Source organism: Pogoniulus pusillus, chromosome 20, assembly GCF_015220805.1.
Source record: "Pogoniulus pusillus isolate bPogPus1 chromosome 20, bPogPus1.pri, whole genome shotgun sequence".
In the NCBI taxonomy this organism is placed as follows: domain Eukaryota; kingdom Metazoa; phylum Chordata; class Aves; order Piciformes; family Lybiidae; genus Pogoniulus; species Pogoniulus pusillus.
This window is the reverse complement of record NC_087283.1, coordinates 10768451-10796291: the sequence shown is the minus strand read 5'-3', so window position 1 is coordinate 10796291 and position 27841 is coordinate 10768451. Positions and strand designations below refer to the sequence as shown.

Genomic DNA, 27841 nt, shown 5'->3' with positions numbered 1-27841 from the left:
CAGGATTTGGCTAAAATCACAACGTTTAGAAGCTGGCAGCTCAGACATTGCCTCCAGGAATTGTCCCCGTCCCTGCCCGACCCAGCAAAGGTCCATGGGCACACAGCAGCGAGTGTGTGAGAGCCACTGGCCAGCCTGGCAGTACCAGGACACTCCAGCAGCCTCACGGCACGAGTATGATGCCATGGGAGGGCGACGCAGGGCTGTGTGGCAGCATCCATGCCACTCCCACCACACTGCCATCCCAGTACGCAAGGATGACTTGAACCCAGCCAGGACACGACTGTGATGGCACCAGGCTTCATGTGGCTACCTGAGATGACACGAGCACAGGGATGAGCATGTCTCTGTTTAATCCCAGTAACAACCCAGCCACTTGCCCTCTTGGGGATGCCATTTCTTTCCCAGTTGGCACACGCCAGCAGCATCCCAGGATACAGTGAACCCTTCCCCCTGGGCAGCACCAAGAGTTTATTTCGGTGTCCCCTGGCACCGCTATGGCAGCACCACAATCCTCTTCTGCAGGGTCTGCGGGGGGAAGAGGACCTTCCTCATGACGGTGTCCAGCTCCTGCAGCGCCAGCTGGGCGTGCAGCACGGTGGCGCCGTCGGGATCGGCCCTCACCACGTGCTTCAGCAGCCGGTAGAAGTCCCGCAGCACGTCCCGCAGCACCTGGGCGACACAACTGTCAGCACCCGCCAACACACAGCCCTCTGGTGTGCCCCGGCAGAGGCAGTGCTGCCCCTCTCATCAATGCTGCCAGGACATGGTGGCTCCACCACTATGGCACTGCCTCAGGTGTGAGCCCGGCCTTCCTGTGACTCAGCTTCCACTATGGCAGCAGTGATTTGAGGTGTCTCTCTGGTGGGGGGCACAAGGGGACATCGAGATCCTTGCCGTGGGGACTCCTGTGGACAACTGGCTGGAGGAAACTCCCTAGGAGCCGAGTCCTGACATGCCCCTTGCTGGGAAATGGGGAGGGAGGCCACAGCCCATGGAAAAATTGGGCATTTCCAAGGCAAATCAGTGGTGAAGAACTCCCACAGCTCCCAGAGCTGGCACTGCCAAGCAACTCGGAGGGACACCCCCGTGATGTCCCCTCTGCCCCAGGAAGGATCTGGCACTAGGGAGGCTCTTTGATGGAGGAAGCTCAAGCTGGAGGTGCCACTCCCCTAGGACTTTCCTTGGAAGCTGTGAATCAGGCCCCATGGTGCCTGGAGATGCCCAGGAGCATGGCAGAGGCTGCCCAGGCTCTGGTGACAGGCAGGCAGGTGACCCACCTCGGTGGCCTTGTCGCTGAGCCCCCGCAGCAGCAGCACCACCACGTGCACAGCAGCTCTTCGCACCTCAGCCTCGGGGTCTGTTCTGGCTATGGCTGTCAAGCAAGAGGTGACCTGTGGGGACAAGGCAGCGGGGGGCACTGGAAGAGGCAAGGAGACACGGCGGGACTCGACAGAGCAGCTGGTCAAGGTGGTGGGGATATCCCTGGGGGTGAGGAGGAAGGAATCCCTGTGCCAAACTTGGGAGCAGCTGCATGGTCTCCTGCCAGCACCTGACTTGGGGGATTGGCTTTCTGTGGGGCATGGGGCACTGAGCGGCCCCCATCTCTTGCTGGGGATACCTCTAAAAGCTTTATAAGGAGCTGGTAGAGTGGAAGGAACCTAATTAAAGCCCTGCCAGTGACAGCCAGGAGAGAATGAGCAGAGCTGGCATGCTCCTGAAATAGCAGCCTGTGGTGCGTTGGCATCTCCCCAGGCTCTGCTGGCACCCAGCAATGCTGCAAGTGGGGACTAGGGAGAAGCCTGAAAGCCACATCCCTGATGCCTCCTGCTCCCCCTCCTGCTCCTGAGGGACCAGAAGCTGGAGCTCTGCCTTCCAGGGGGGCACCAATCACCAGTTCGAAGCTCCCCTCAACCCTCTGGGGAGGACACTCCAAGAGCTGGGCTTGGCCCAGTGGCACCATAGCTCTGGTGTCTCTGGCACAGGAGAGCCCTGGCACCCTGCCAGCCTGCTATTAGCTGCCTCCTGATAGGGACGGTTAATGAAGGCTCATTAACAAAAGGAAGTGCCTCTGGCACACTTCAGTGTGCCCCCAGGTCTTCTCCTGCCATGGGTGGAGTTGGCACCTCTGCCCCTTCCTTGGGTGATTGCTTCCCTGCCCAGATGACGTTTTTGGTGGTGGATTAGAGAACTTTTAGCCCTAAAAAGCACGGTTAGGACCTCCTGAGTGTTTGGATCCAACAAGTTGCTGACTGACATCAGCAAATAGACCTCGCGTCCCAGAACGAGAAAGCCTCAGCTTGGAAGAGACCTCAAGCATCCATGGCCCAAGCTTTTTGTCCTTCCTGGAACTCCCAAGCCGTTGTCACCCCCAGCAGCAAGCACTCAGTGGCCCTGCCACCCGCTGACAAACCACCCTCGTTGAGAAGCACTGGCAGGGATCTCTGGATGGGGCCGGTACCTCCTGGATGATGGCTCCCAGCTGGAAGCCGAGGTGCTGGCAGAGCTCGCCCAGGTTGGAGAGGCTGCTGGCCCGCAGGGCGCTGTCGGGATCGCGGGCACCGCGCAGGAAGGCCTGGATCAGCGGCTCCCGGTGCTGGAACACCATGTCCCCTGCAGGAGACCGCCCACAGGGTGGCCACAGACACAGCGCACAGACATGATGCGGGAAACCCAAAATCTCATGTGTGAAACCAAAAATCTCACATCATTCAGCCCTCAGCCTCCCGCCCCCCTCAATTAACACCCGCAGGCGCCGGGAGGTGCGAGACGCTAATTAAGGGTCTGCCCGTGACCGGCATGCACAGTGATCCAGCAGAGAAGGTGCCCGAGGCTGGTGGCCATGGCTCACAGCGTGGGCATGGCTCTGGTCACCGGGCAGGGGCTGTTCTGGCCAAGGGGAGCACTGGAAGTATGCAGGAAGCTCTGGCGGGCTCACTGGACATCAGCTGTGCCGAGCCCTGTAACCCCCCTGGATGCCTGTGTCCTGCAGCTGATGGAGGCAGTGGGACGTGGGGACAGGAATAACCTCACATGCTGGGGCTTGGAGTGGCTGTTGCAAGAGGCTGGGAACTTGTCAGCCCTGGCACCAACAGCATGCCAACACCACCAGCACAACTCCAGTGTGCAAGGAGGGGAAATGGTATGTCATCCAGAGGGACAGAGACAGGCTGGAGAAGAGAGACTCTGTAAACCTCAGGAGGTACCACAAGGCCAAGGGCAATGCCCTGCACTGTCAATCCAGGCTGGGGATGAAGGGCTGGAGAGCAGCTCTGTGAAGGACTTGGGGGTGCTGGAGAATGCAAAGCTGGACATGAGCTGGCAACATGTGCTTACAGCCCAGACACAACCATGTCCTGGGCTGATGCTCATCAGCATGGGCAGCCGGGAGGGGATTCTGCCCCTCTGCTCTGCTGAGAGACCTCTCCTGCAGTGCTGGGTCCAGCTCTGGAGTCCACAGCACAGGAGAGACATGGACCTGTTGGAGCAGGGCCAGAGCAGGCCACAACAACAACCCAAGGGCTGAAAGCCCTCTGCTGTGAGGCCAGGCAGAGAGGTGGGGAGAAGAGAAGGCTCCAGGGAGACCTTCTTGTGACCTTTTGGTACTTAGAGGAGCTGATCAGAAAGCCGGGGACAGACTTTTGATCATGATTTTGCTGTGACAGGACAAGGAGTGATCAGTATCGGCTGAAAGATGGCAAAGGAATGGCACCACACACTTGGTATGGCGCTGTTGCAGTGGGGTGGCAGGCAGGGCTGGGGCTGAGGACAGGGCAGGAGGCAGGAGCAGCAGAGGCAGAGCACCGCAGCTGCGCCGGGTGAATCCTCGCTCTCGCATCCCGAAGCTTTGCAACAGAAACAATCTGATGCGAGCGGCTCTATAAATACCCAGGCGAGCCGGGACGTGCTGCGGCGCTGCCCGCGGCGGAGCCACCGCGGGGAGCTGCGCAGGGGAAAGAGCCGCAGCAGAGGCTGTGCCCACTGTGCCAGCCATGCTGCCAGCTGGACCACGGGCAGCTGCCAAGGGAAACCCAGCACAGTGCCAAACAAGGCTGGATACATGGACATCACCCAGGGGCCTGAAGGAACTGACAGGCTTTGCCACCACAGGGAGATGATGCCAGCCACCTCTATCTGGCAGCAGGGTAGGGAATGGCATGGCTTGCATCAGTCACCACTGTTCCCAACAGGAGGCCTGCAGCTGGCAGAACTCACAGATGCCACCACAGCTAGAGGACACTGCTGCAGTATCTGTGTTCTGGAGAGGAGCTCTGGTACATGGCACAGTAACAGGGGTGTGTCAGCATTGGCTCTGCCATGGCCAGTGGGAGAGCAAAGCACCTGGTTGGTGACCGGGCACCCTCATCCTGAGGGAACACCAGCTGCTGCCATGGAGAGCTCCAGCTCCATGCTCTTACTGGCCAGGAACAAAACAAGGCGTCGTAAGACATGTCCCAACAGCAACTACCAGAAAGGCCTCATCCAGCTTTTATCCCTCAGCCCTGCGTGTCCAGGCACTTCCCAGCAGCCTCCAACTGAGGGAACGGTGGGCTGCTGGCAGCATCCACCACCACACTCCTGCTCCTGCCATGGGTCTCGCCTTTGGACAACAAAACTTCCCTCTGGGCTTTACCCCTTGGACCTGCCGGCACAAGGGGCTGTCAGCTACCACTGTGCTCGAGGACGTGGCTGTGGACTCACCCAGTGCCCGGGTGACACGCATCAGCACCTCGCCCAGCTTCATCCTGGTGATGGCAGCTGCAGTGTCCTCTGTGCTCTGAGCTGGGCACTTGTACTGTGCCAGCAGGACAGGCAGGATCTGCTCTGGGTACTCACTGGAGAGCAGGGCAACACCTGAGGAGAGAATCAGAGGAAAGCATGAGTCAGGCCAGGCATGAGGGTGGCACGTGCCAGTACCCTTGGCAGAGGAAGCATCGGCAGCTATGCCACCTGAGTGACCTCAGGGGTGGGACCCCTGCACCACCTTGGGCCCATGGCATGTCCCACAGTCCTCCTATGCAAAGTGACAGTATGAAAGCAGCCCACTGCCAGGTCCAGGTGGATGCCAAGTTGAAAAGTAGCTAACTCTGCAGCCGGTGGCAGGTGCCCACTAACAAAGGTGTGGTGGGTTAGAAACTTAGGCACACACATTAAGAAAGTTTTGATGCTGAGGGTGATGACACTGGCCCAGGTTACCCAGAGAGGTGGGAGATACCCCATCCCTAGAACCATTCCAGGTCAGGTTGTTTGGAGCTCGAAGCAACCTGCTCTGGTTGCAGATGTCCCTGCTGACCACAGGGTGGGTGGCCTTGCAAGGTCACTTCCCACCCAAGCCAGTCTGTGCCTGTGTGATTCCAGTTGCTGCTGGTTAACATCCGCTGACTTGGTGTAATCAGACATGTGTCAGGCTGTGCCACGGGTCTGGCCCTGGCTTCACCACCCCTGTGAGCTGGTGGCAAGCACCAGGCAGGGCTCTGGCAGCACAAGGTGCCTCTCTGCTGTGAAAAGGCAGCTGCTCTCCACGAAACAGGCAAGCGGCAGTGCCAAGTGCTGAGTCAATGGTGAGCCCCAGCTCCCCTTGCCCTCCAGGAGCAACTGCCTTCACCTTCAACCCCATTCCCTGGTTATCGGAGGGTGCCCAGTGTGGGTTACCCTCTGCAAGACCAGGCACGTCTGGTGCAGCAACGACCTCTCCTTTGGCATCAATCTCACCGGAGCCTGGCTCTGCGGTAACCAGCAGTGCCACCACGGCCAGCTGCGGTGGGGGCAGCCACACCGGGGCAGCTCTGCTGGCACAGTGGCCGTCACCACGCAGAGCATGCCATGGATGCTGCCGGCGGCACGGTGCGAGCCGGGCGAGCCAGCAGCGCAGGGAAGGGCATCAGAGTTAAGGCGAGCCGCGGCCGCGCTGCGCAGCGCGGAGGCAGCTGCGCCGCCGCATTAATCACCCGGGACGTTGGAGCGGTTGTTTCACCTGCGAGGCAAGGACCGACCTGTCCCGCTCAAGACCGTGCAGGCCGAGGGAAGCCTGGCGATAAGCTCCTGCTCCAGCTGCTGCGAAAGGTCACCAACCCAACAGCAAGTTCCCAGCGGTGCCGGAATGGCTCCGGGCCGTGGGAGCGGCACTTCCCTTCCAGGTAACCCAGCGCACCGTGACTGCCACCGCGGCTCTTGCGCAGGACGCCCCTGTCAGCTCTGCCTGAGGGCTAAGGGGCTGTGCTGGAGCAAGTGTCGACCTGAGGGCTTCCTGGCAAGTGATCGGTGCCCCTGGTAGCAGCCCAGCACAGGAAGGAGGGCGGCAGCACACGGCTCTCTTGCCTGGGTGCACACCCACCACTGCTCTCCCCATTCCGCTGGGGTAACGATTTGTGAGGCCGTGAGATGCAATGGATTGTGGAATTAACTTGGAAATGATCCTGTGGTTCCTGGCATTGGTTGGCAGCTACCACACTGGCCATGGGAATGGCTGTGGCATGGCCCCAAGAGAGCACCGGTGCATCCCCACAGACCCAGCCCCACACCAGCAAGCCAAAATGTCAGCTGAGTGCAGGGCCAGGGCTGTGACTACATTGTGCTGAAACTGTAGCCCCAGGTTGGTGGCACAGAGCTGGCTCAACGACGCTGAGCAGCTTCTGATCATCAACTCACTGGGAGATGCCCTGAAGGCAAACCTTTCCAGGGTGCTGTCACCTTAGGCTCCTGCTCCACTAAGGCTGGTGATCATGGTTTGGGCAGATGGCAAATGAATTGATTACTCATGGAGCAAGCCCATGGAACATGATGCAGAGCCTGCACATGGCTCCACACTTGACCAAAAGTCATGAAAATGTGGTCCTGGAGGACAGGAGATGCTGAACCTGGCTTCAGCTCTTCTGCTCTTTGTTTTCACTCTCCCAGCACCAACCTTCTCTCAGGCCTAACGCTCACCCTGGCTGGGCATTGCTCACCTTGGATAGCTGAGAGATAGACAAAGGCATCCTCATGCTGCAGGTTCTCCAGGAAGACCTGTGAGGAGAATGGGAATGCTGTCAGCAGCAGCCTTGGGCAGGTGGCAGCCCTGGTCTCTCTCCCCTGCTGCCATCAGCCAACGGTGACAGCAAGGTCAGAGGGCTCTGGTAATACAGATTGTCCCCAGCCCATCGGCATGCTCAGCCCCAGCTGAGCACTGTGGCACAGGATGGGGACCACGACCACAGCGGGAGCCTGGTACCTGCAGGAATTTCTCCTGAAGCTGAACAGCCTCTGGATCTCGCTGCGTGATCAAACTGGTGAGATGGCGCAGGGCAGCTGCCCGGCTCGGGGGCTGCGGGTCGTAGGCTGACACCAGCAGCTCCTGGAGCCCAGCTGAGGCTGTGCTACTGGCACATGGGGCTGGAGCAGAACCTGCATCACCAGGCTTGTGGCACACACGCTGCCCTTGGTTCCTCTCCCTGGGACCCGAGGGGCTGCTGTGACTGCACTGTGATGGTGTCTGACCACTTCCTGGGCTCAGGGCTCCAGCAGGGCTCTGTGCTCCTGTCCCTGGCTTCTTCCCCAACACACCACTGGCAGCAGCACCCAATGTCCCCGGGGAGACAGCCCCGTGGGTGCAGATGGCGATGCGCAGGTCAGTGGCCAGCTCCTGGGTGAGGGGCTCAGGGTAGGTGTGGGAGAGCTCCTCCAGCCAGGGCACCAGCTGCTTCAGCACGGCGAAGTCACTGGACTGGAGCTGTGGGTGGAGAGAAAGAAGCAAAATCCTTGGTGTTGCCCAGGGCTGAGCACTGGCACCAGCTCAGTTTAACACTGTTCTCAATGGCCTGGACAAGAGGATTGGGGGCACCCCCAGTCAATTTGCAGACACCACCAGTTTAGTTTTCACTCGCGTTGAGGCAGAACTTTGCGCGCCAGTTCTCATTCACAGGCTTACAGAACTGAGTGGGTTGGAAAATACCTTTGAGATCATCAAGTCCAACCTACTACCCAGCACCATCTAATCAACGACACCATGGCAGTAAGCAACACATCCAGTCTTTTCTTAAACACTCCCAGGGACTTCCACTGCCCCTTGTCCTATCACTGAGCACCACTGAGAAGAGACTGGCTGCACTTTCCTGACATCCACCATTAAAGTATTTTCAAACCAAGCAGATTCCTTCTCAGCCTTCTCTTCTCCAGGCTAAACAGCTCCAGGTCTCTTAGCCTCTCCTTATAAGAGAGATGTTACACTCTCTTATCATCCTTGTAGACCTCTGTTGTACTGTCTTCAGTAGTTCCCTGTCTCTCTCGAGTTGGGATGCCCACAACTATGATCTGTTCCACCAGCATCATGAGGCTTGTCCTGTTCTCAGGCTACAGTACCTGATGAGAGGGAAGCTCCTGCCCTAAGCTGGCTTTAGCTGCCACGGCAACATCTAGGCCATAAGGCCTCAAAAATGATGTTTAAGTGGAGATTTTGGGGAGCTTTTGGATCATGTGAAAATCCCTTGGCCACTGAAATGCAAACAGCCTCCAAAACCTTTCACATTCCATTTGCCCAGTTAAGTTGCTCCCATTAACGCCAGAGGAGAAGCAGGAGCTTGCCTGGGATGGGGCACCAGAATCTGGGTTTAAGTTTTCTCCAACTAAGAGTTGTGGGATTTTTTCCCAATGTTAGGAATTTATCAATAGCACACAATAAATTATCTTTTCCCATCAACAGTTGGATCTTGCTTTAAGCAAGCTTGAGGATGAAGCAATCTCAGCAGCTCCATGATGTCAGCACAACCCAGAGGGACTGCGTTGTGCCAACCAATGCGTGGTCCCTTCCTGACAGCACCATGCATTGGGGCAACCCAGTGAGGGATGCTTCTTACACAGGATCTGAAACATTTTAAGGTACAGCCCACAGTGACAAGTCCACTGCATTCCAGAGATGGAGCCCATGGACGTGTGGGGATGCTGAGGATGCAGAGCTGTAATACAAGATGCTGCACGTGACTGTTCTGCTCCATCAGTGCCCTCCTGGAGGCATATTCGGGGTTGTATAGTGATTAACTGGGCTCTCAGGGCTGTCCTGACAGGAGTGAGCCCTCCAGCCAGCATCCCAGCACCACTGCAAGGCAAAATAATCTATACACACATATATACCTGCTGGGAGCGAGCAGGGACTTCAGCCCAAGGAGCACCCAGAGCCTGGCATGCTGGCTGTGTCCCCCCTCCCAGCACCCTCGCTCTGTGCCCCTCACCTGGACAGCTCCACCAAGTATGGCAGCCACGAGCCCCATGGCCATGGCGAGGGTCTGTGCCTCGGCCGCCGCGCCAGGGCCCTGCGCTGGACTGACACAGGCTCGCTGCAGAGTGGCTGCCACAAACTCCTGCACCTGCAGAGAGTGAGGGGACAGCAGTTAGGAGAGCAGGACTCCGAGATGCTCCCAGGAGGCTACTGCTGCCTCAGCCTGTCCCTCAGGGTGTCTTTCTGGAGCTGCTGCATCCTCTCCATCTCTCCTGGTCCCTGCATCTGTTTGAATTCTGCCAGCAGAAGACATTTTCATGAACCTCTCATGTTCCCCTGCTGTGGTCACCACCTTGACCTTCCTGCTCAGACTCACAGAAAAATGGAACTGTTTTGGTTGGAAGAGACCTTTAAGATCATGGAGTCCAACTGTTAACCTAGCACTGCCAGGTCACCACTATGGCCCAGGTCACCCAGGAAATGTCCAAATCCAGACTGGATGGGGCCCTGAGGAACTTGGTCTAGTGGGAGGTGCTCCTGCCCATGGCAGAGACATTAGAAAATATTTAAGGTGCCTTCCAAACCAAACCAGTCTGAGAGCCTATGATTCTAAGCCATCTTCCTCAGCACCACATCTCCACAGCTTTGAAACCCCTTCAGGGATGGGGTCTCCAGCACTGTTTTGGGCAGCCTAGGAAATTGTTCCTCATTCCCAACCTAAATCTCCTATTTCCTCTTGTCCTACATCACTTGTTCCACGGGAGAAGAGACCAGCTCCCACCTGGCACCAACCTCCTTTCAGGGAGTTGTAGAGAGCCAGGTGTCCCCTCAGCCTCCTTTTCTCCAGGCTGAACAACCCCAGCTCCCTCGGCTCCTTCTCACAGGACCTGTGCTCTAGACTCTTCACCTGCTTTGTTACCCTTATCTGGACCTGCTCCAGCACCTCCATGTCCTTCCTGGAGTTAGTGGCCGAAAACTGAACCCCTGTCCTGAGGTATGGCTTTGCCAGCACCCAGTACAAGAGGACAATCCCTGCCCTGGCCTTGCTGGCCACACCATGTCTGATTCAAGCCAGGATGCTCTTGGCCTTATTGGCCACTTGCCACATTTGTGGCTCATACTCAGAGAGCTACTGACTCATCCCAAGTGCCCTCCCCCAAGTGTCATCCTCCTGCTTGGGAGAGCCAACCTTCCCCAGCCCCTTGCCCAAGACATCTCCCTCTCCTGCCAACTTCCCCACAGCACCAGACACCATCTACCCACCCACATCTGGATCATTTGCCAAGTGTGTCATCGATTTTGTAATTTCCTCACAATATTTCCCTTCCCCCCCCCCAATCCCACCCTCATTCCACTGCCTGAAATTGGCCTTCTCCACACTTGGCACCAACATCTTTGATTCCACAGGTTTCCAGTGCTTCTGGAAACCAGCAAGATAATTTTCTCCATGCTTTTGCCAGATGTACTGGCACCAAAAAGCTTGGGTTAAGCTTGGTGGCCGTGGTGGCACCTGACTGTGCTGGGAAGGGGCTAGATCAAGGTCATTCCTAGTAACAGGCATGTTGCAAAAGAGGAGGAACTACTTTGGAAAGCAAAGCAGAAGAGGAACGAGGTGCCCCAGACCCTACATTTCCAGCCTCCAGGGCACGGGCACCGAGTGCAGGCAATGAGTTTCCTTATCAGGGGAAGAGATGATTGCTGCCTTGCTACCGGCTTCATTAAGCACATCCCTGTGGCTTCCTTAAGCACATCCCCGTGGCAGTGAGAAGGGAGGTTGGCTGGAAGAGGCTGGGGAAGAGGCTTTGATACCTTCTAGACTGATTAGTCCAGAAATAAAATGCCACTGAACACAACAAGTAAGTCAAAACAAGAGTCAGAACATCTGCTCTCACAAAACACATGAGCTGAATGGGTTGAAATGGCATTTAATGGGACAAAGAAAAGGAGGAATATAATGGATAAATATTTCATCAGCAGATAACTACTGAAAAAAAAAAAACAGTTAAAAGAACTGTAATTTAGAAGGAAGAAACTCCTCAGCTTCATCTGGAAGAGAAAAAAACCTGAACAATAAACTCCGGAGCACGTCTGAGTGTCGGGAGGAAGCAGAGCGACCTCGGTGTACTGAGGAAATCAAACCAGTCTCATGAAATTCGATTGTGAGGGGAGGGAAAAGTAAATAAAGTGAATTGTACACCCGAGGGGCCCACAGCTGCTGCTGCTCCTGGGGTCTGGTTTTGGGAAGGTGGATCCTGCTTGCTCCAATCCCATTAAGCACAAAGCCCCGGCACTGGAGTGCCCAGAGCAAGAACAAATGCCCTGGAGGAACCAGCGCTGCAGAACCTGCTTTCAAACAGCTCTGCCACTGCCTGTCCCATCGAGAGCAGCCCTCCCTGAAACACAACCCCGGGTGGAAGCATAATGGGGCTTTTTGTCTGCAGGTCTGGCTGGGGGGTTGCTTCTTATTCAAATGAGACTCATGGCTGGATTCAGGAACCTGGCAAAATCCTTCCCCATTTCCCACCCCGACTTTCTGAGCCGGTCCCACGCGGGTGGGTGTGATGGAGAGGCAGGTGAGGACAAAGCAGCGCTGGCTGCATCCCCTGGGTCACTGCTGTGCACACACAAAGACTCCTTTGTCCCAGAGACACCCAACCTGTGCTTGCTCTGAGCACCCCCACTCAAACCAGTCACGGTTAACTGGCATAAAGAGGGCAGCCAGTTAAAAACCACCGGGATGAGGAAGCTGAGGGACAGCGATCAGCTGGGGAATACCCTGCTGCCCTCCACAGCAGCCTTCCCAACCCAGCCTGGTGCAGGACAAGAGGAAACGGGATCAAGTTGCCGCAGGGCAGGTTTAAGGTGGACATGAGGAACAGTTTCCTCCCTGAAAGGGTTGCTAAGGCCTGTATCAGACTGCCCAGAGCAGTGGTGAAGTCCCCATCCCTAAAGGGGCTTCAAAGCAGTGCAACTGTGGTGCCTGAGTGACCCAGTTTAGTAGTGACCTGACAGTGCCAGGTTAATGGTTAGACTCAAATCACCTTACAGGTCTTTTCCAACCAAAACCATTCCACGGTTCTATGATTCTCTCCTTAGAGCCCAGTGACCCTGAGCTTGGCCTGCCCTACACTGCAGCCACCAATGCCCCAGGGCTCTGCAGTGACCCACCTGAGCAATGTCTGTGAACACAGTGTCTGAGACGTTCTCACACAGTGTGGCCACAAGCTGCAGGACCAACAGCTTCCTCCTCTGCCCAGCATGGTACTGCTCCAGCTCCAGGAGACTCCTTCCAGGCATCATGTCTGAGTTTGATGCCTCCTTGTCCTCTGCAGTTACATGAGTCAGCTCCTGATGGAAAGGACACACAGCACAGAGAAAGGCAATGGTTGAATAGAGGCAAACCTGTGCTGTGATCCACACACCAGTGGTCTGGTGCCCTGCAGGTCCATGTTACCCAGACCTACTGCTCCTGGTTACCTCCCCTCTTCCAGCCTTGTTCCCTTCCACACACATTTCTGTCACCAAGCCAAACCCTCATCTCTATGGATACCACCTAAAGCACCACCAAGCACTTCTCCTAGGGCAAACTATCTCTGGGCCATAAGGCTTTGCTGGAGCTCTATTTTCAGCCTTGCTCCAGGCAGTGGCTGCTCACAAAGGCAGTAGAGGAGTGGGGACCTTTCCTCTGGAACATCCTGAGAGCTGTCCAAGGATCCTGGGTGTCCCATTTGTGACACAGCAGTGTCTCTGCAGCCAGGACACTGGAAACTCAGTATGACTACAGACTGGATCCCCGCTGGCCTCCAAGGGCACAGGAGGTTCAGTCCACGTGAGGCCAGGAGGGAAGTGGAGGCATTCGAGGTGGGATGAAAGGGAGCAAGTGCTGGAGCTATGGGAGCAACAGGGATTATTCAGAGCCTCGAACACATCATTAAACTCCAGACACGCTCCTGTTGTTACAAAAGCCCAAGGGGATTGAGGGTTAACCCCTTCAGGGACCAGGGCTGCTTTTCTCTTCTAACTGGTCCCTGTGTGCTCTACCCTAGGGCGTGTAAGGGGACAACTGTTTGCTGTTGGCCATGGAGACACTTGGCCCAGAGAAACCATCCCTGCAGAAGTCCCCCAACCAGAGATGTGCCTGCCCTTACCTTCAGGCAGCGGATGAAGAAGTCCCCAGCCAGACCACACTTCTGGCAGTGAGACAAGAGCTCCACCAAGCTCTCCACTCGGCTCTGCTCTGCAGAAACCTTCTGGTAGAGGGCTTCATCTTCATCACTGAAAGAGGTGTCCAGAGAAATGAACGTTCTCAGACTCTTCCAAGGGCTGCCTCTAAACAACTCTAGGGTGAGGTGAAACCTCACTGCAGCTTTCTCATGAAACCTTCTCCAGAGCAGCACCAGAAAGCAGAAGCCTGGAGGAAGCTGAGCATAACTACTGCTCAGTTCTTTACATGATCAGGCACTTGGTGTATTAATTAACCTGCATTCATTAACAAAAACATTAACAGGAGCCCTGAGCAGGGCCAGCCAGCCTGTAAAGAATGGGATTAGTGTTGGCTAACTCAGGCAGCAGTCACAGCCAAAAAAAAAAAAGTAGGAGAGACATGGGCAGAGCCACAGGATGATGGAATGCTTCGGGTCAGAATGGACCTTTAAAGGTCACCTAGTCCAATCCCCACGCCCGCTGAAGGAGCGGTTTTAAAGCATACCCAGTTTAAGCAGTGCAGACCCTGGGACAGACTAATTCAGGTCAGGAACAGACTGAAATGAACCCAAACCAGGAGCATACCCAAGGGGTTTTGTTACAGGTGCAGAGGGACACTCCTGGGCAGGAGCCATGTGCTCTGCTGGACAGCACGGCCCGGGGCTCAGTGCTGCCAGCTGACAGCCACTCGCTCTCCACACCAAATGTCACACTGCCCAGCACTCCCAGCTTGCCTGGCTGGAGTCTAATAGCTACAGTTTATTCCCCACATGGCCATGCTCTGCCTCTGCTCGTAGGGACCATCTGCAAGAGCAAGGGGGGACTTGAGTCACCATCTCAGCCATGCTGGCAGCACTAGAGTCTTTGCTGTGCTGTGCCACCTGTGCCCAAGGGATTCCACTTGCTCCAGTCATGATCTGCCACGAGAGAGGCTGGAGACAAACACTGAATCTAAACATCCCATTCCCAGGCACACAGCAAACAGGGGACTCAGGAAAAGGACATGGATCTATTGGAATGGGTCCAGGGGAGGACACAGCAAGTGCTGGATGCCCTCTGCTGTGAGGTCAGGCTGGGAAAGCTGGGGTTGCTCATCCTGGAGAAGAGAAGGTTCCAGGAAGACCTTCCTGTGGCCTTTCAAAAAGATGGGGACAGACTTCTTATCAGTACCTGCCGTGACAGGACAAGATGTGATGGGTTTAAACAAAAAGAGGGAGATTAGACTGGATAGAGGGAAGAAATTTTTGCCACCGAAGGTAGTGAGACACTGGCCAAGTTTGTCCAGAGAGGAGGCAGATGTCCCATCTCTGGCACTATTTCAGGTCAGGTTGTCTGTGGGTCTAAGCAACCTGCTCTAGTTGCAAGTGTCCCTGCTGACTGCAAGGGGGTGGACTAGAATGACCTTGAAAGGGCCCTTCCAACCCAACCCAGTCTGTGATTCTAACAGTCCATGAAAAGAACACAACACAGAGACAGAGTGCACGACAATGCCTGGACAAAGTGTGCTGCTCTTCAGGACCCAAAGTCAGAGCACTGTGCGCATCACCCAGCTTGGCATGGGCAGCCAGCTGCTGGGGGGGCTGGGGGGACCAGAGTGTGACAGGATGGCACCGACAGTCCCGTGCTCAACAGGGCTCTCCCCGCCAGGGGCGCCATGAAAAGCCCTGTGTGCTGAGTGACGCCTGGGGACTGCCCCTGTAGTGCTCACCTGATGGTCTCCTCCACCGTGATGGTGGCACCACCCTCGCTGCCCACGCAGAACCTGCACCGCGGGTGAAGGGTGTGGATGCTGCTGCCCAGCCCTGCAAAGCCTTCCAGCACAGCCAGCGAGACCTCTCGCTCTGACTTCTCCAAGAACCACAGCAGAATGTCCTGGCACAGGGAGCTGGCAAGGAGAGAGAATCACACAATGGTTTGGGTGGGAAAGGATCTCTAAGGGCATCAAATCCAACCACCACCCAGCACTGCCAGGTCACCACTAAACCAGGTTCCTCAGCACCACATCTACACGGCTTTGAAACCCCTCCAGGGATGAGGACTCCAGCACTGCTCTTGGCAGACCAGATCAGGCCCTGGCAACCCTCAAGGGGAAGAAATTCTTCTTCGTGTCCATCCTAAACCTTCCCTGGTGTAACTTGAGGCCATTTTCTCTGATACTGTTGCTTGTTCCTTGGGAGGAGAGACCAATCCCCAGCTGGCTCAAATCTCCTTTCAGAGAGTTCTAGGAGCCATAAATATACTTTTTTTTCCTCCTCAAATCTCCTTTTCTTCTCCAAAATGAAGGACCCCAACTCTCTCAGCCAGTCGGCACAGCAGGGAGGTTCTAAGCAATCCATGTGTCCCTCCCTGCACAGCAGCACTGCAGCAGGACCTGCAACCTATCTCGGGGAGGGGAAAAAGGGGAGAGAGGAAAAAGACAAAGGATGCTCTGGCTGACAGCCCTGGCAGCTGAATGCATTTGTGCCTGTTTCTAATGGGCTCGGCAGCACGTCCTGTCCTGCTGGCATTCCCAGATGGAAGGACTTGGGTCCTTCAGGATCTCAGCCCCGCGAGGAAGGCAGCGCTGTCTGAACAGCGTGTCTGTACAAGGACAGCCACCTCCCCGCAGCCGCGGCACGCCGTGCCAACGTGACACAGCAGAGCCGCCAGCAGCGCCGGGGACCAGGAGGAGGGAGCCAGGCACAGTGCAGGGTGGCGTGGGAAGCCCTGCCAAGGGAAGGGGCAGCTTAAGGTGGAGCAGCAGCAGCTGTACCGTGCCAGTGCTCTGGAAACCCGAACGCTTCCAGGCAGCTGTGGTTTTGGCTACCTCAGCCAAATTCCTCTGCAAAGAGAGAGGCGAGCAGCAACTGTGTTCACCCAGCAGCAGCGTTAACTTGGCTGCTTCTACAGACCTGCCACAGCCCTCACTGCTCTTTGAAGTGATTAACGACGTCTTTAATAATAGCAGAGGCCATGTCTACACAGACCTTGCAGGGAAAGTCTCCAGCACACACATGCCAGGATCACCACAGCAAAGTGTAAACCCACCAGGAGGGTATTTACAAGGCTGGCTCACGCTCAGAGCAGCCCAAGGAAAGCCTGGGAGGAGAAAGGAGAGAGTACAGCCAGCACCTGGTCACCACCAGCCCTCCTGCTAGACTGGACACTAGGAAAAATGTCTCTCTTGAGAGAGTCAGGCACTGGAACAGGCTTCCCAGGGAGATGGTGGAGTCATCACCCCTGAAGGGGTTGGAAAACCACACAGGCACGGTGCTTGGGGACATGGTTCTGTGGGCATGGTGGTGCTGGGCTGGTGGTTGGACTTGAAGATCTTAAGAGGTCCTTTTCAGCCTTAATGACTGTATGACAGACGTGGTGCTTTACCACCACACATCAGTGGTGGGGGAGCTGGGCAAACACAGGGGACAGGTCCTGCTCCTATGGGAAATGATTCTAAGCAGGAGAAGAACAGTCTTGTATTTCTAAGAGCCAGTTTCATCCAATTGTTACCTAGTTTCTAGACTGCTCCAACACCCAGTGAGGTCCCAGCGTCACCATCGCTATCCACTAACAATTCCAAACCTATCCCCATCCACCAACAATTCCAACCCGTGCTCCAAGGTGGGCACTAAGACTTCCCCAAGGCTGCCCCAGGACACGCTAACATTCTGGCTTCAGGGAAGACAAAGAACTGCTTCCTCAGGCACAGCAAGGCCATGCCCTGCGCCTGCAGCTGCTTTCTGCTTAGAGCAGGAGCTCCTCAGAATGGGAAAATTGGCCTCAGCTTCTGTACGTGCCCGGGGAGAGCACATCCTTTGGAGCTGGGCAGAGCAGAGATGCAAGCCCAGAAGGAGCTGTGCACAACCCTTCCTTACCGTAAGTATGACACATTCTGCTTGGCGAAGGAATAGAGGGAAAAAACCACTCCCAGGACTGACTGCAAGGATCCTAGCAGCAGGCTCGAGCTGTCATTCCCAACCACATACACCTACGGAGAGAAGGGCACGGGGAGGAGAGTCAAACACCTGCCTGGAGCAAAGGCAAGGACAGAAATCACATCTGCGTGCAGAATGGCTGCTGGTCTGGGGAGAGGGAGGGCAAGGCGGGGAGGGGAGGGGAAGGGAAGGGCGGCAGAGGGAAGGGCGGCAGAGGGAAGGGAAGGGGAGGGCAGCAGAGGGCTTTCAGTCTGTTCCTCTCTGTCTGGAGCCTGTTTCTGCTGATTATGCCCTATCCTGCATTAAAAGCAGCCTTCAGCAGCATCTTTCTCCCAGCATTTGCTTAACCACAGCAGGGCTCCAAGCTACGGGAAGGCTATAGCCAGCCCTTCAGGACATCTGCTCAGGGGTAAGGTCTTGCAGTGCAGAGAGATGCAGCAGGCACCTCTGAACTCACAAACCTTTCTGGAAATCCTCCACCCAGAGCCAAATCTCAAAGACAGGGATCAGTCCCTAGCAGGGCAGCTGGGCTGACGCATGCTGAGCTGAGCCAGAGGGTTGCTGGAGGAGGCTGGAGGCTACAGGGCCACTCTCCTCCACCATCCTGAATTGATGCTTTCCTCCACTAAACCAGCACCCTCATACCACTGCTCCAAACTTGCTGCCCACAGAGCACAAGATAAACACTCCCAGAAGTCCTCTGACTTTGTGTTTTGAACCCAAATCGTCCCAAACTAGCAGCCAGGTAGGATGATTCCAGTCAGAGCTGTAACACTGGGAAAACTCAGTCCAGAAAAGGCCTGAACACCAAGCTTTCCTCAGCTGGATTTACTCAAGGCTTACTCGGGGCTCTTGTGCTCAGCTCACCATTTTAGCAGGCTTTATCTTCCTTCACAGCTTTTAGCTCAAAAAAAAGAGTGAGAAAAGGCTTTCCACAATTTCTCCAAAGGACTTCCAGCTGTGTCACAGGATGAACTACCTGCCCTGAAGATGCTGCCCCATCACCTCCAACCTCTGCAGCTGGAGAGCCCTGGGGACAGACTAAAGAGCTTTTAGCTGCTCCAGGCAGCCTGACAAGCTGGGCAGGAGGGAGGTTGTCCTGATAATGTGAGGGAGATCATCTTGATAACGTCCTGCCCTGCGGATTGATGCAAACAGACCTTTTTTCCTGTGCTAATCCCCGTGGAGCCACCCTTCCAAACCAGAACCTTTTGTACACAAAGCCTCCCTGATGAAGCCCCAAGGATGGTTTCTCACTCAGCATCAAATGACACTTGCTAGGCAAGAAACACACCGCCCCCCCCTGCAATTCCGCGGGCTGGAGGCTCCAGAGTCACTAATCTGGCTGCTGTTAGCCTCCAGCACTTTGCCATTAAGGAAGGATCCGCCCCAAAACTCCCCCAGCACCCCCATTGTGAGCGGCAGCCGCAGAGCAGCCCTCCAGACTGGTCCCTGCCTGCCAGCTAGTTACAACAGATCATTACCAGGACGTAAAACACCCAACAATCCCGGCGTTTAAGAGCTTAGCTTGCCCGGGGGCGTGCCAGCAAGCAAGTCACCAGCTTCTTAGAATTGAATTTCTGGGCTGGAGATGTCCTCCTGGGCTGGAAGGCACAGCAGAAAGCTGCTGTCAGGGCAGGCAGTGAATGGCAGTGGTGGTACTGGTGGCAACGGTGGGTTTCAGAAGAGAAGTCTCACAAAAAGCCCTGCTTGTTCACCAGGAGCACAAGAATGGACCCCACCTCTCCCCAAAACGCCAAAATCAAGATCTACACTGCTGAAAATCTTGCTTGTGGCTCCAAGGGAAGTCTGGAAGGAAGGAGCTCCCCAGAAGGTGCTAAACCTGCACTGTGCTACCCAGGAAACACCTCCTCTAAGAGGGAAGATGGTCTGTTATTGGCAAAGCCAGAGCTTGCTCTGATTAAATCCAAGTTTCTTTCCATCTTTCTGAATCTTTTTCATCCCGGGGCTTGGAAAGCTGCTGAGTTCCAGCAATCCCTTCTGCTTCAGTAGTTGGGCATATGGAGCAGCTTTGTGGCCCCACCCCTGCCTCCAGGTACAGTCCTGCACCAGGAGCAATTCCAGAGGAGGTGGCTGGACACCCAGGAGCAGCTGCTGGAGGATTAACCCACCCACAGGCTTAAATCATAGAATCATAGAATCAACCAGGTTGGAAGAGACCTCCAAGATCATCCAGTCCAACCTATCACCCAGCCCTATCCAGTCAACTAGACCATGGCACTAAGTGCCCACGTCACAGGGTTCACTTGGCTCAGAATGGTCCCTGCAAAACAGGACACTCTTTTTTTCCTTACTTAGCACTATCATAGAACACAACCACAGAATAGGTTTGGTTGGAAGAGACCTTTATGATCATCAAGCCCAACTATTAACCCAGCACTGCCAGGTCACCACTAAATCATGCTCCTCAGCACCACATCTCCATGGCTTTGAAAACCCTTCAGGGACAGGGACCCAAGCACCACCCTGGGATAGACCTTGACAATCCTTTTGGGGAAGAGACTGTTCCTCATGCCCAACCTAAAACTTCCCTGATCCATCCTGAGGCTGTATCTTCTTGTACTGTCACTTGTTCCTTAGGAGAACAGGCTGACCCTTCCCTCAACAACCACCTTAATCCATTTACCTTACTTCTCCAATGGGCCTAAGCAGACTGCAACACCTTCAGGCCCCTGACAGGTACCAGCAGGTGAAGATGAACCACTAGGGACATCTGGGACACTTCTGGGACACCCGAGTTGAGAACACAGACACTAACCAGCTCTCCCATGCCTCCAAGCTTACATTCACTCTTTCTCAGCCTGCTGACCTCTCAGCAGCACTCTCAGAACCACACTGCATCTGCTTGTTTCATGGCTGCACAACCACCAAGCAAGGACCTGGGGCCATGCCAAGCTGTCCTCACTACATGGCTGAGTGCAGCTTGCCTCCTGCTGACACCTCGAGTGCCCTGTTTCTCCAGGTCACTCATTTGGAAGCATTTCTGACCTGAAACAAGAGCTGTCTGCCACTGCCACCCATTACTCCATGCTGGCACTGCAAAAGGCTTCTGCAGACCTGGGTGCAGGAAGAGCAGCTCCCAGCTGCTTCTGACTCCTGCACTGGTGACACTGGCTTCAGCTACACTCTACTGGAAGGAAACTGAGGCACAGGGGCACCAAGAGGGGGACCAGCAACAGCCAGGAGGAGAGCTGAGAGACTTCCTCTGAAAATTAGTCTGGAGAAGAGCAGCCTGAGAGGGATCTCCTCAATGGCCAGCAAGAGCTAAAGGCTGGGAGGCAAGAGAATGGGTCCAGATTCTTCTCAGTGGTGCCCAGTAACAGGACAAAGGCTGATGAGCATAAATTGGAACCCAAGAGATTCCACCTGAACAGGAGCAGAAACTTCTTCACTGTGAGGGTGAAACCTGTCCAGACAGCAGCCTCTCCTCTGGATTGATTCCAGACTCACTTGGACATTGTGATGCTGGGAAACCTGCCGTGGGTGACTCTGCTTTAGCAGGCAGTTTGCACTAGATCACCCCCAGAGTTCCTTCCAAATCCAGCTGTGCTGGGATTCTGTGATTCAGCACTTGCAGGATTCCCTGGATCTGTCCTTCCCTCTGACCAGCTGCACACTTCTAATGCTGAAAGCTGAGTGGCATCATCTCACACCAGGACTGACAGCTCAAGGCAACATATGCCAGGTTTTTCTGACTAGGATCTCATGGCCACCACATTACATGCCCTACACTCACAGCCTGAGTCCTGGAACTGTTCTGCAGCATATCTGGACAACAGCCCAGCAGAAGCTGCACCAAAGTCTTGCTGCAGAGAAGAACAGAGCATGATGGAGACTCCTGGTTACTACCCACTGCCCAGACTCTTCTTACTCTGACACACCATAGACACCAGGTTAAAAACAAGCAGTGACATCTTGCTGCCATCTCACAGAAGGTTTTGGAGTGACAACACTTGAATGGATTGAGGCAGTGCCTTGAGTACCCAGCACAAAGCTCCAGTGCCACCAGTGCAGTGTTGCACACACAGCTATTTCCTGCAGCTCTTGGCCTCACCTCAGCATAACCACAGGAGATACTGAGTTCTGTTATGGTCCAACACACCAAACTGCTCAGGAAGGCCCAAATCAGCTCTTTCTTGGAGTAGTTTTCTTCCTTACCCGAATCAGACACAATACCTTGAGCACATCCTCCACACAGCTGCTGAGCTCTGTCTCTGTCACCAGCACAGTACCTGCTAGGAGATCTTCCACCACCAACTCTGAAAACAAAGGCCAGAGACATCAGCACCCAACATGCCAACCAAAACCAATGACACACTGGCCCAGGATGCCCAGAGAGGTGGTAGATGCCCTGTCCCTGGACCATTCCAGGTCAGCTTGTTTGGGGCTCTGAGCAACTTGCTCTAGTTGAAGATGTTGGACTAGATAACCTCAAAAAGTCCCTTCCCACCCAAATCATTCCATGACTGTAGGCTGAGGAGCCTCCAGACCAGCAATCCCACCACAGCCAGCACTGCAGAGCACTTCCACACTCCCTGCTTTCCATGGGAACTGATGAGCCCTCATCACATGCAGCAAACAAAACCACAGTGTTGTCAACTCCATGAGGTTACAAGCAGATCAAAGGAGACCACAGCTTCTGGATGGATTACTCCCAGGAGAGTGTGGGGAACCGACAGCTTCCATTTGGAAGCCCCAGCCAGGACTGTCAGACTGGGACAGTCTCCCAGAGAGCACGGGGCAAAGCCCCACGCCTTGGCTTTTCCACACTGCAGCCATTTGAATGCAGTGCTAGTAACCACGGTGCACCCAGACACGGCCTTACACTTCAGCGGCCGACAGCACTCTGGTGGAAGGACAAAGACCCTGAGAAGATAAATGATGCCCTCCTGTGATGCGGGGCTCAGCAGAGAGCAGCTGGTTCGGTACCTGCTGCCTCGGAGCCGCGCAGGAGCGGTGCCAGGAGGGGCCGGAGCAGGTGCTTCTCCGCCAGCTGAGGGTGCTCTTTCGCCATGGTGAGCAGCGTGGTGGTGGCCACTCGCTGGAACTGGCGTGCAGTCAGCTTGTCCTGCATGTGCAGCAAGTCCAGAACCTGGAGAGGAAGTCCACGAGAAAGGAATAAAGATCAGGAATCCCCAGGTACGAGGGCAGGCAGAGCCCCTGCAGCCACCATGGAAACTGAGGAGCCTCCTGTGTGATGATTACTGCCTTGTTTTGGGCCCTTTACTCCAAGGACGTTTTGGTGCTGGAGTGGGTCCAGAGAAGGGCAACGAAGCTGGTGAAGGGTCTGGAGAAGAGGTCTGGTGAGGAGCAGCTGAGGGATCTGGGGTTGTGCAGCCTGGAAAAAGGAGGCTGAGGGGAGACCTGGCTCTCTACAATGCCCTGAAAAGAAGTTGGAGCCAGGCTGGGGTCAGGCTCATCTCCTGAGGAACATGAGGATAACACCTAAGGTTGCCCAGGGGAGGCTTAGGTTGGAGAGAAGGAAAAATTTCTTTTGCAAAAGGGTTTTCAAGGCCTGGCCCAGGCTGCCCAGAGCAGTGGTGGACTCCCCATCCCTGGAGGGGTTTCAAAGCCAAGGAGATGTGGTGCTGAGGGAGACGATTTAGCAGTGACCTGGCAGTGCTGGGTTAATGGTTGGACTCGATGACCTTAAAAGCCTCTTTCAACGACAGGGATTTTATGATTCAGTGAAGTATGGGACATCTGGTATGACACTCCACATATGGAAGAGGCAGCCTCCTCTCCATGCACATGTTCACAGAATCCTGTCAATGCAGAAGGCATTTTTGGGCTCAAACCAAGCACCTGCACCACTCCCACAGCCAAAGGCTGGAAGCAAGAGCTCCACAGCAGAGTGCTCCTTGTAGCACAGCAATGAACAGCTCATGTGAGCAGGAGGCATCATCCAGCACTTCAATCAAACATGGAAAACTCAAGCAAGAGCAGGGTGGAAACACATCCCACTGCCAGAGCAGCACAAAACCACTTCCATGCTGCCACGGTCCAAGCCACACTCAGGCAGAAGTGACAGCACCAGCACTCTCCACGCCGTAATTCCCAGCTGCAGCGGTGTGCTGTGGGTTGGGGAAGAGAGTGACCTACCTGGGGGCACACCAGGCTGTAGTAGTCCTCCAGGGAAAGGCATTGCTGTGGGCAGGATGCCAGGATCTTGGCGATCGCGTCACATTTCCTCCAGTCCACAGCTGCTGCCTCAGCACCAGCACAACCTGCCATGCCAGCACAAAGCCAAAATCAGCTCAGACTGAGCCAACAGCCAAGCCAGCTTTGGCTGAAGCCAGGTATTTCTGGCCCAAACCTGGATTTTTAGCTTTTATTATTCTCTTGAAAACCAAGCAACTCTCAGGAGACAGCTGAACTTAATAAGAGAAGGGGAAAAAAATCACTTTGATAATGAAAAATATCATCTACAAATAGGTGTGAGTGCCAAAAGGTGGAGAGAGGTCGTGCTTGGATGGTGTCATCAGGTTGGTATTGGCCAGAGGAAGCTTTGGCAATAAAAAGTGAGGGATTCAGCTTTTGGAAAGCAACAGTTTCCCTCCTTGGCAGGAAATGGAAAGCAGGATGGGTCTCGTTCCACCTACTCACAGCCCAGCACCGAGCACTGCTCACACCAAACTGCCAACAGTGCAGCTCCTTGGTGCCAGCAATGCTCCATATGCACATGGGGGTGTGATTAAGATAGACTAAATTAGTTCAGAGGCTTCCAGTCTGGACCTCAAATGTGATGGTGTACCCCAGAATAAAAGCACTGGTGGCTGGAAGGTGTTCCCTGTTCACTGGGAAGTCTTTTGTCCAAGGCAAAACCTGAGTATTCCAAGGAGCCTGGCCTGACACAAGCTGTTTCCCATTTCAGCATCTCATGGGATGAAACAAACATGTCACCACAGTCTTCTCTCAGCCAAGAGCAGCATCAGAGCTCACCCTACTCACCGCCTGTCCCCTCCATGATGCCCCGAACCACAGCCTGCACCCCATTGGGTCTGAGGAGCCTCTCGGAGAGCAGCTGCCCACAAAGGACCCGCAGCCACGCCGGAGCCCGCACGAGGGCTGGCTTTGTGCGGACTCCAGGAGAGGGAGGACCCTGGAAAGGAACAAAGGAGCAGGTTAAGAGCCCTGCAGGGCCTGAGGCCAGACGGGAGCACAGCACAGGGAAAGGTTTTTAATCAATCACTTCTTCACCCAGCGGCACAAAGCTAATTAGGGTTTAATAAGCAAGGCCAGCCTTCCCGGGAGCTTCCTTGCACAGAGCTCCCCTGCTTTAACTAAAGCCCCTCAGGGTCAGGTAGCAGCCCATTAACAACATGGGGCATGGGGGGCCTGGAGGGCTGACACAGGTAAAGGGTGTGCAGTGGTAACCCCCACCAGGACCAGGCACACAGCACTGGGCTGCAGAGACGGCACAGAGCACGGCAAACCCCCCGGCACAGCATGAACTGAGTTGCCAGAGGCTCTCTACAACACCCTGAAAGGAGGCTGGACTCTTCTCCCAAGGAACAAGCAATCAGTCAAGAGGAAATGGCCTCAAACTGCACCAGAGAAGGTTTAGATTGGACATGAGGAACATTTTCTTCCCTGAAAGGGCTGTCAAGGCCTGGCCCAGCTTGCCCAGGGCAGTGGTGGAGTCCCCGTTCCTGGAAGGGTTTCAAAAGCATGGAGATGTGGTGCTGAAGGACATGATTTAGTGGTGACCTGGCAATGCTGTACTGAAGATTGGATCTGGTGATCTTAAAGGTGTCTTTCAACCAAAACCATTCTACAGTGCACATAAATAGCAGCATGCTCCAGGGCTTGACAACACTTCTGATGAAGAAACTGTTCCTAAAATCCAATGTAAACCTCCCCTTGGCACAACGTGAGGCTGTTTCCTCTTGCCCTAACGGAGGTGCTTTGCTTGGCCAGGCACAGCGGATGTAAGTGCCAAGCCAAGGTGGCACCCGCGGGGATGGGAGCCCTGAGCTCACCCACACCCCCTGTGCAGCAGGGCCAGAGCTGCCACCGTGCGAGCAGCTTCGCACAGCAGCTTCTCACAGCGCCCAGGCACAGCAGTGCTCCGCCAGACTGGTTTTGAACATGTAAGAACGTGTCCAGGAGAGCAGCAAAGGCACCGGCAGAGCTTGGGAACACAACGAGCCAGCACCCTGAGCAACTCATGCCACAGATGGCACTGTCACCACTGCCAGGTACCTGCTTGGGCCGTCCCTGCAGGACCAGCAGCTCCTGCACTGCCAGTGGCTGGTAGACATGGTCCAAGATGTGCCGCAAGGTCTCCTGGCACTGCACTCGCTCTGCTTCTGTAACACCCTGTGAAAAAGAAACCCTGGATCAGTGAGGAGAGCACGGCTGCCGGTGCTACATCAGTCCTGCCCTGTGCTAACGCCCCTCCAGTCCCTCAGTGCTAGAGGGCTCTCACTGCACCTGGAGAGGAACATCCACGGCAGTCTCACAGAATGCTCTGGGATCAAAAGGACCTTAAAGACCATCTCGTTCCAGCCCTCTTCACCTGGACGGGGACATTTTCTACTAGAGCAAGATGCTCAAACCCCCATGCAAGTCTTGACCACTTCCGAGGAATCAGAGAACACTTTAGATGGGGAGGGACCTTTCAGAGCCATCTGGTCCCACCCCCTACACTCAACTTGCACAACTGGAGGAGGCTGCTCAGCGCCGCAGCAACCTGACCTGAAATGGCTCCACGGATGGGACATCTTCCCCTTCTCTGGGCAACCTGGGCCAGGGTTCCACTCCCTCACAGTGAATTATATCTTTCTTGAAGCTAAATCTCTCCTCTTTCAGCACAGGAGGCAGCCCTGGGGCTGAGCGAGCTGGAGCCCAGTACAGCACAGGCTCAGCCGTGGCACCTGGGGAGCTGTTCTGGGTTTGGCTGACGACCCCGAGCCGTTCGGTCGGTTTTGCCCATGCTGGCACCGACCGTGAGGGTGGAACGGGAGGAGAAAGAGCTCACAGACCTCACAGTGCGTGGCAGGGCCATGGCCCAGCAGGCAGAGGCTGGCGAGGAGAAGACCGAGGTGTCGCGTCAGGAGCGGGCCGGCCAGCGCCGGGTGCTGGGTGAGCTCGGCCAAGGCGGCAGCGGCAGCGCGGAGCCGGGCACCTCGGGCTGCCGGTGGGGCTGGGGATACCGCTGGGGGGCCCGGGCGCTGCCCCACGCCCGGCGGCAAGTACGGCACCAGCCCCAAGCCCACGGCGGCCCGCAGCGCCTGGCCCACCGCCCGGGTTTGCCCCACGCTGAGCGTGTCGGCGCTGGGCGGCGGGGCAGCCCCAGGTCCGGCACCGACCGCACCGGAGGCGGCGGCGGCGAGCGTGGCCAGGCGCTCCTTCAGGCACAGCAGCAGCGCCAGCAGCCCGCAGGCCGCTGCCCAGCCCGGCTCGGCTTCGTTCGCCACCCCGCCGGCCAGCGCCGGGGTCCGGGCTAGCACAGCACGGCGCAGGTCGCGTAGCGACTCCCAGTCCGGTGCCTGTCGCAGCCGCTTCTCCAGCTCCGCCGCGTTGCTGCGCAGCGTCTCCGGTCGCAGGGAGCCCTCCAGGCTGGGTCCGACCTCGCCACCATCCCGTTCACCGGGCCCGGTGGGCGGCTGCCGTCGCAGCAGCAGCTCCAGCGCCTCCACCACCTGCCCTAACTCTGGTCCCGTCTCCGTTTCCGTGCCGCCCGCCATCGTGGAGCCACCGGGAAGGGGCAGCGTGCGGCTGTGCGTCGCCATCTGAGGAAGGTCGGGGAGCGGATGGGGACCTTCCTGACGCCATCTGAGGAAGGTCGGGGGGCGGATGGGGACCTTCCTGACGCCATCTGAGGAAGGTCGGGGAGCGGATGGGGACCTTCCTGACGCCATCTGAGGAAGGTCGGGGGGCGGATGGGGACCTTCCTGACGCCATCTGAGGAAGGTCGGGGGGCGGATGGGGGAAACCTTCCTGACGCCATCTGAGGAAGGTCGGGGAGGGGCGGAGCGAGACGCACGTCGCCATCTCGTGGGAGCCGTCCGTCCGCCGCCATCTTGGGCGGGGCGGGAGGAGGCTGCGGGTGTCACCGCCTTGGTCCTGGTCTGAGTTGGGGTCCGGTCAGCGGTGCCGGCTCCTGCGAGTGGGTCGGTGGCACAGCAATGCCTCTCGGCTACAACAGCTTGAGGCTCGTCTTCAGCTCAGCAGGCCACACAGCTGTCCCCTCCCCGTCGAAGCTGGGCACCGAGGCCAGCATTGTTGGTCTCTCTCTGTGCCCCCTACAGGCGTCAGCAGCAGCGACCCCTCCAGCAGGTCTGGCACTGCTGAACTTAGGGAGAGATTTAAGTGTTGGGAGGGTGCTGGGACCGTGGAGCAGACTACCCGGAGGGGTTGTGAGGTCTCTCTACAGAGTGGCCAAACCTGCCTGGACCTTGTGATCCTGGGCAGCATGCTCCAGGCGACCCTGCTAAAGCAGGGTTTGGACTAGATGATCTCCAGGAGTCCTTTCCAGCCCTCAACATGCTGGGATTGAAGGGGAGTG

The 27841-nt window shown here is 56.1% G+C and overlaps 1 protein-coding gene across 1 annotated transcript; it reads right to left on the bottom strand.

Annotated features, from left to right (window-relative positions):
• Window positions 1-336: 336 nt before the first annotated feature.
• TANGO6 (transport and golgi organization 6 homolog) lies at window positions 337-27094 on the bottom strand. Its single transcript, XM_064160178.1, has 17 exons — window positions 26316-27094; window positions 25534-25650; window positions 24280-24430; window positions 23431-23555; window positions 22258-22420; window positions 21505-21587; window positions 17248-17360; window positions 15102-15278; window positions 13339-13465; window positions 12359-12538; window positions 9204-9338; window positions 7211-7708; window positions 6948-7005; window positions 4702-4854; window positions 2462-2613; window positions 1281-1394; window positions 337-672 (listed from the first exon to the last, which is right to left on the bottom strand). The coding sequence occupies exons 1-17, from the start codon at window positions 27063-27065 to the stop codon at window positions 496-498; spliced, it is 3273 nt and encodes a 1090-aa protein (XP_064016248.1). The 5' UTR covers window positions 27066-27094; the 3' UTR covers window positions 337-495.
• Window positions 27095-27841: the final 747 nt, after the last annotated feature.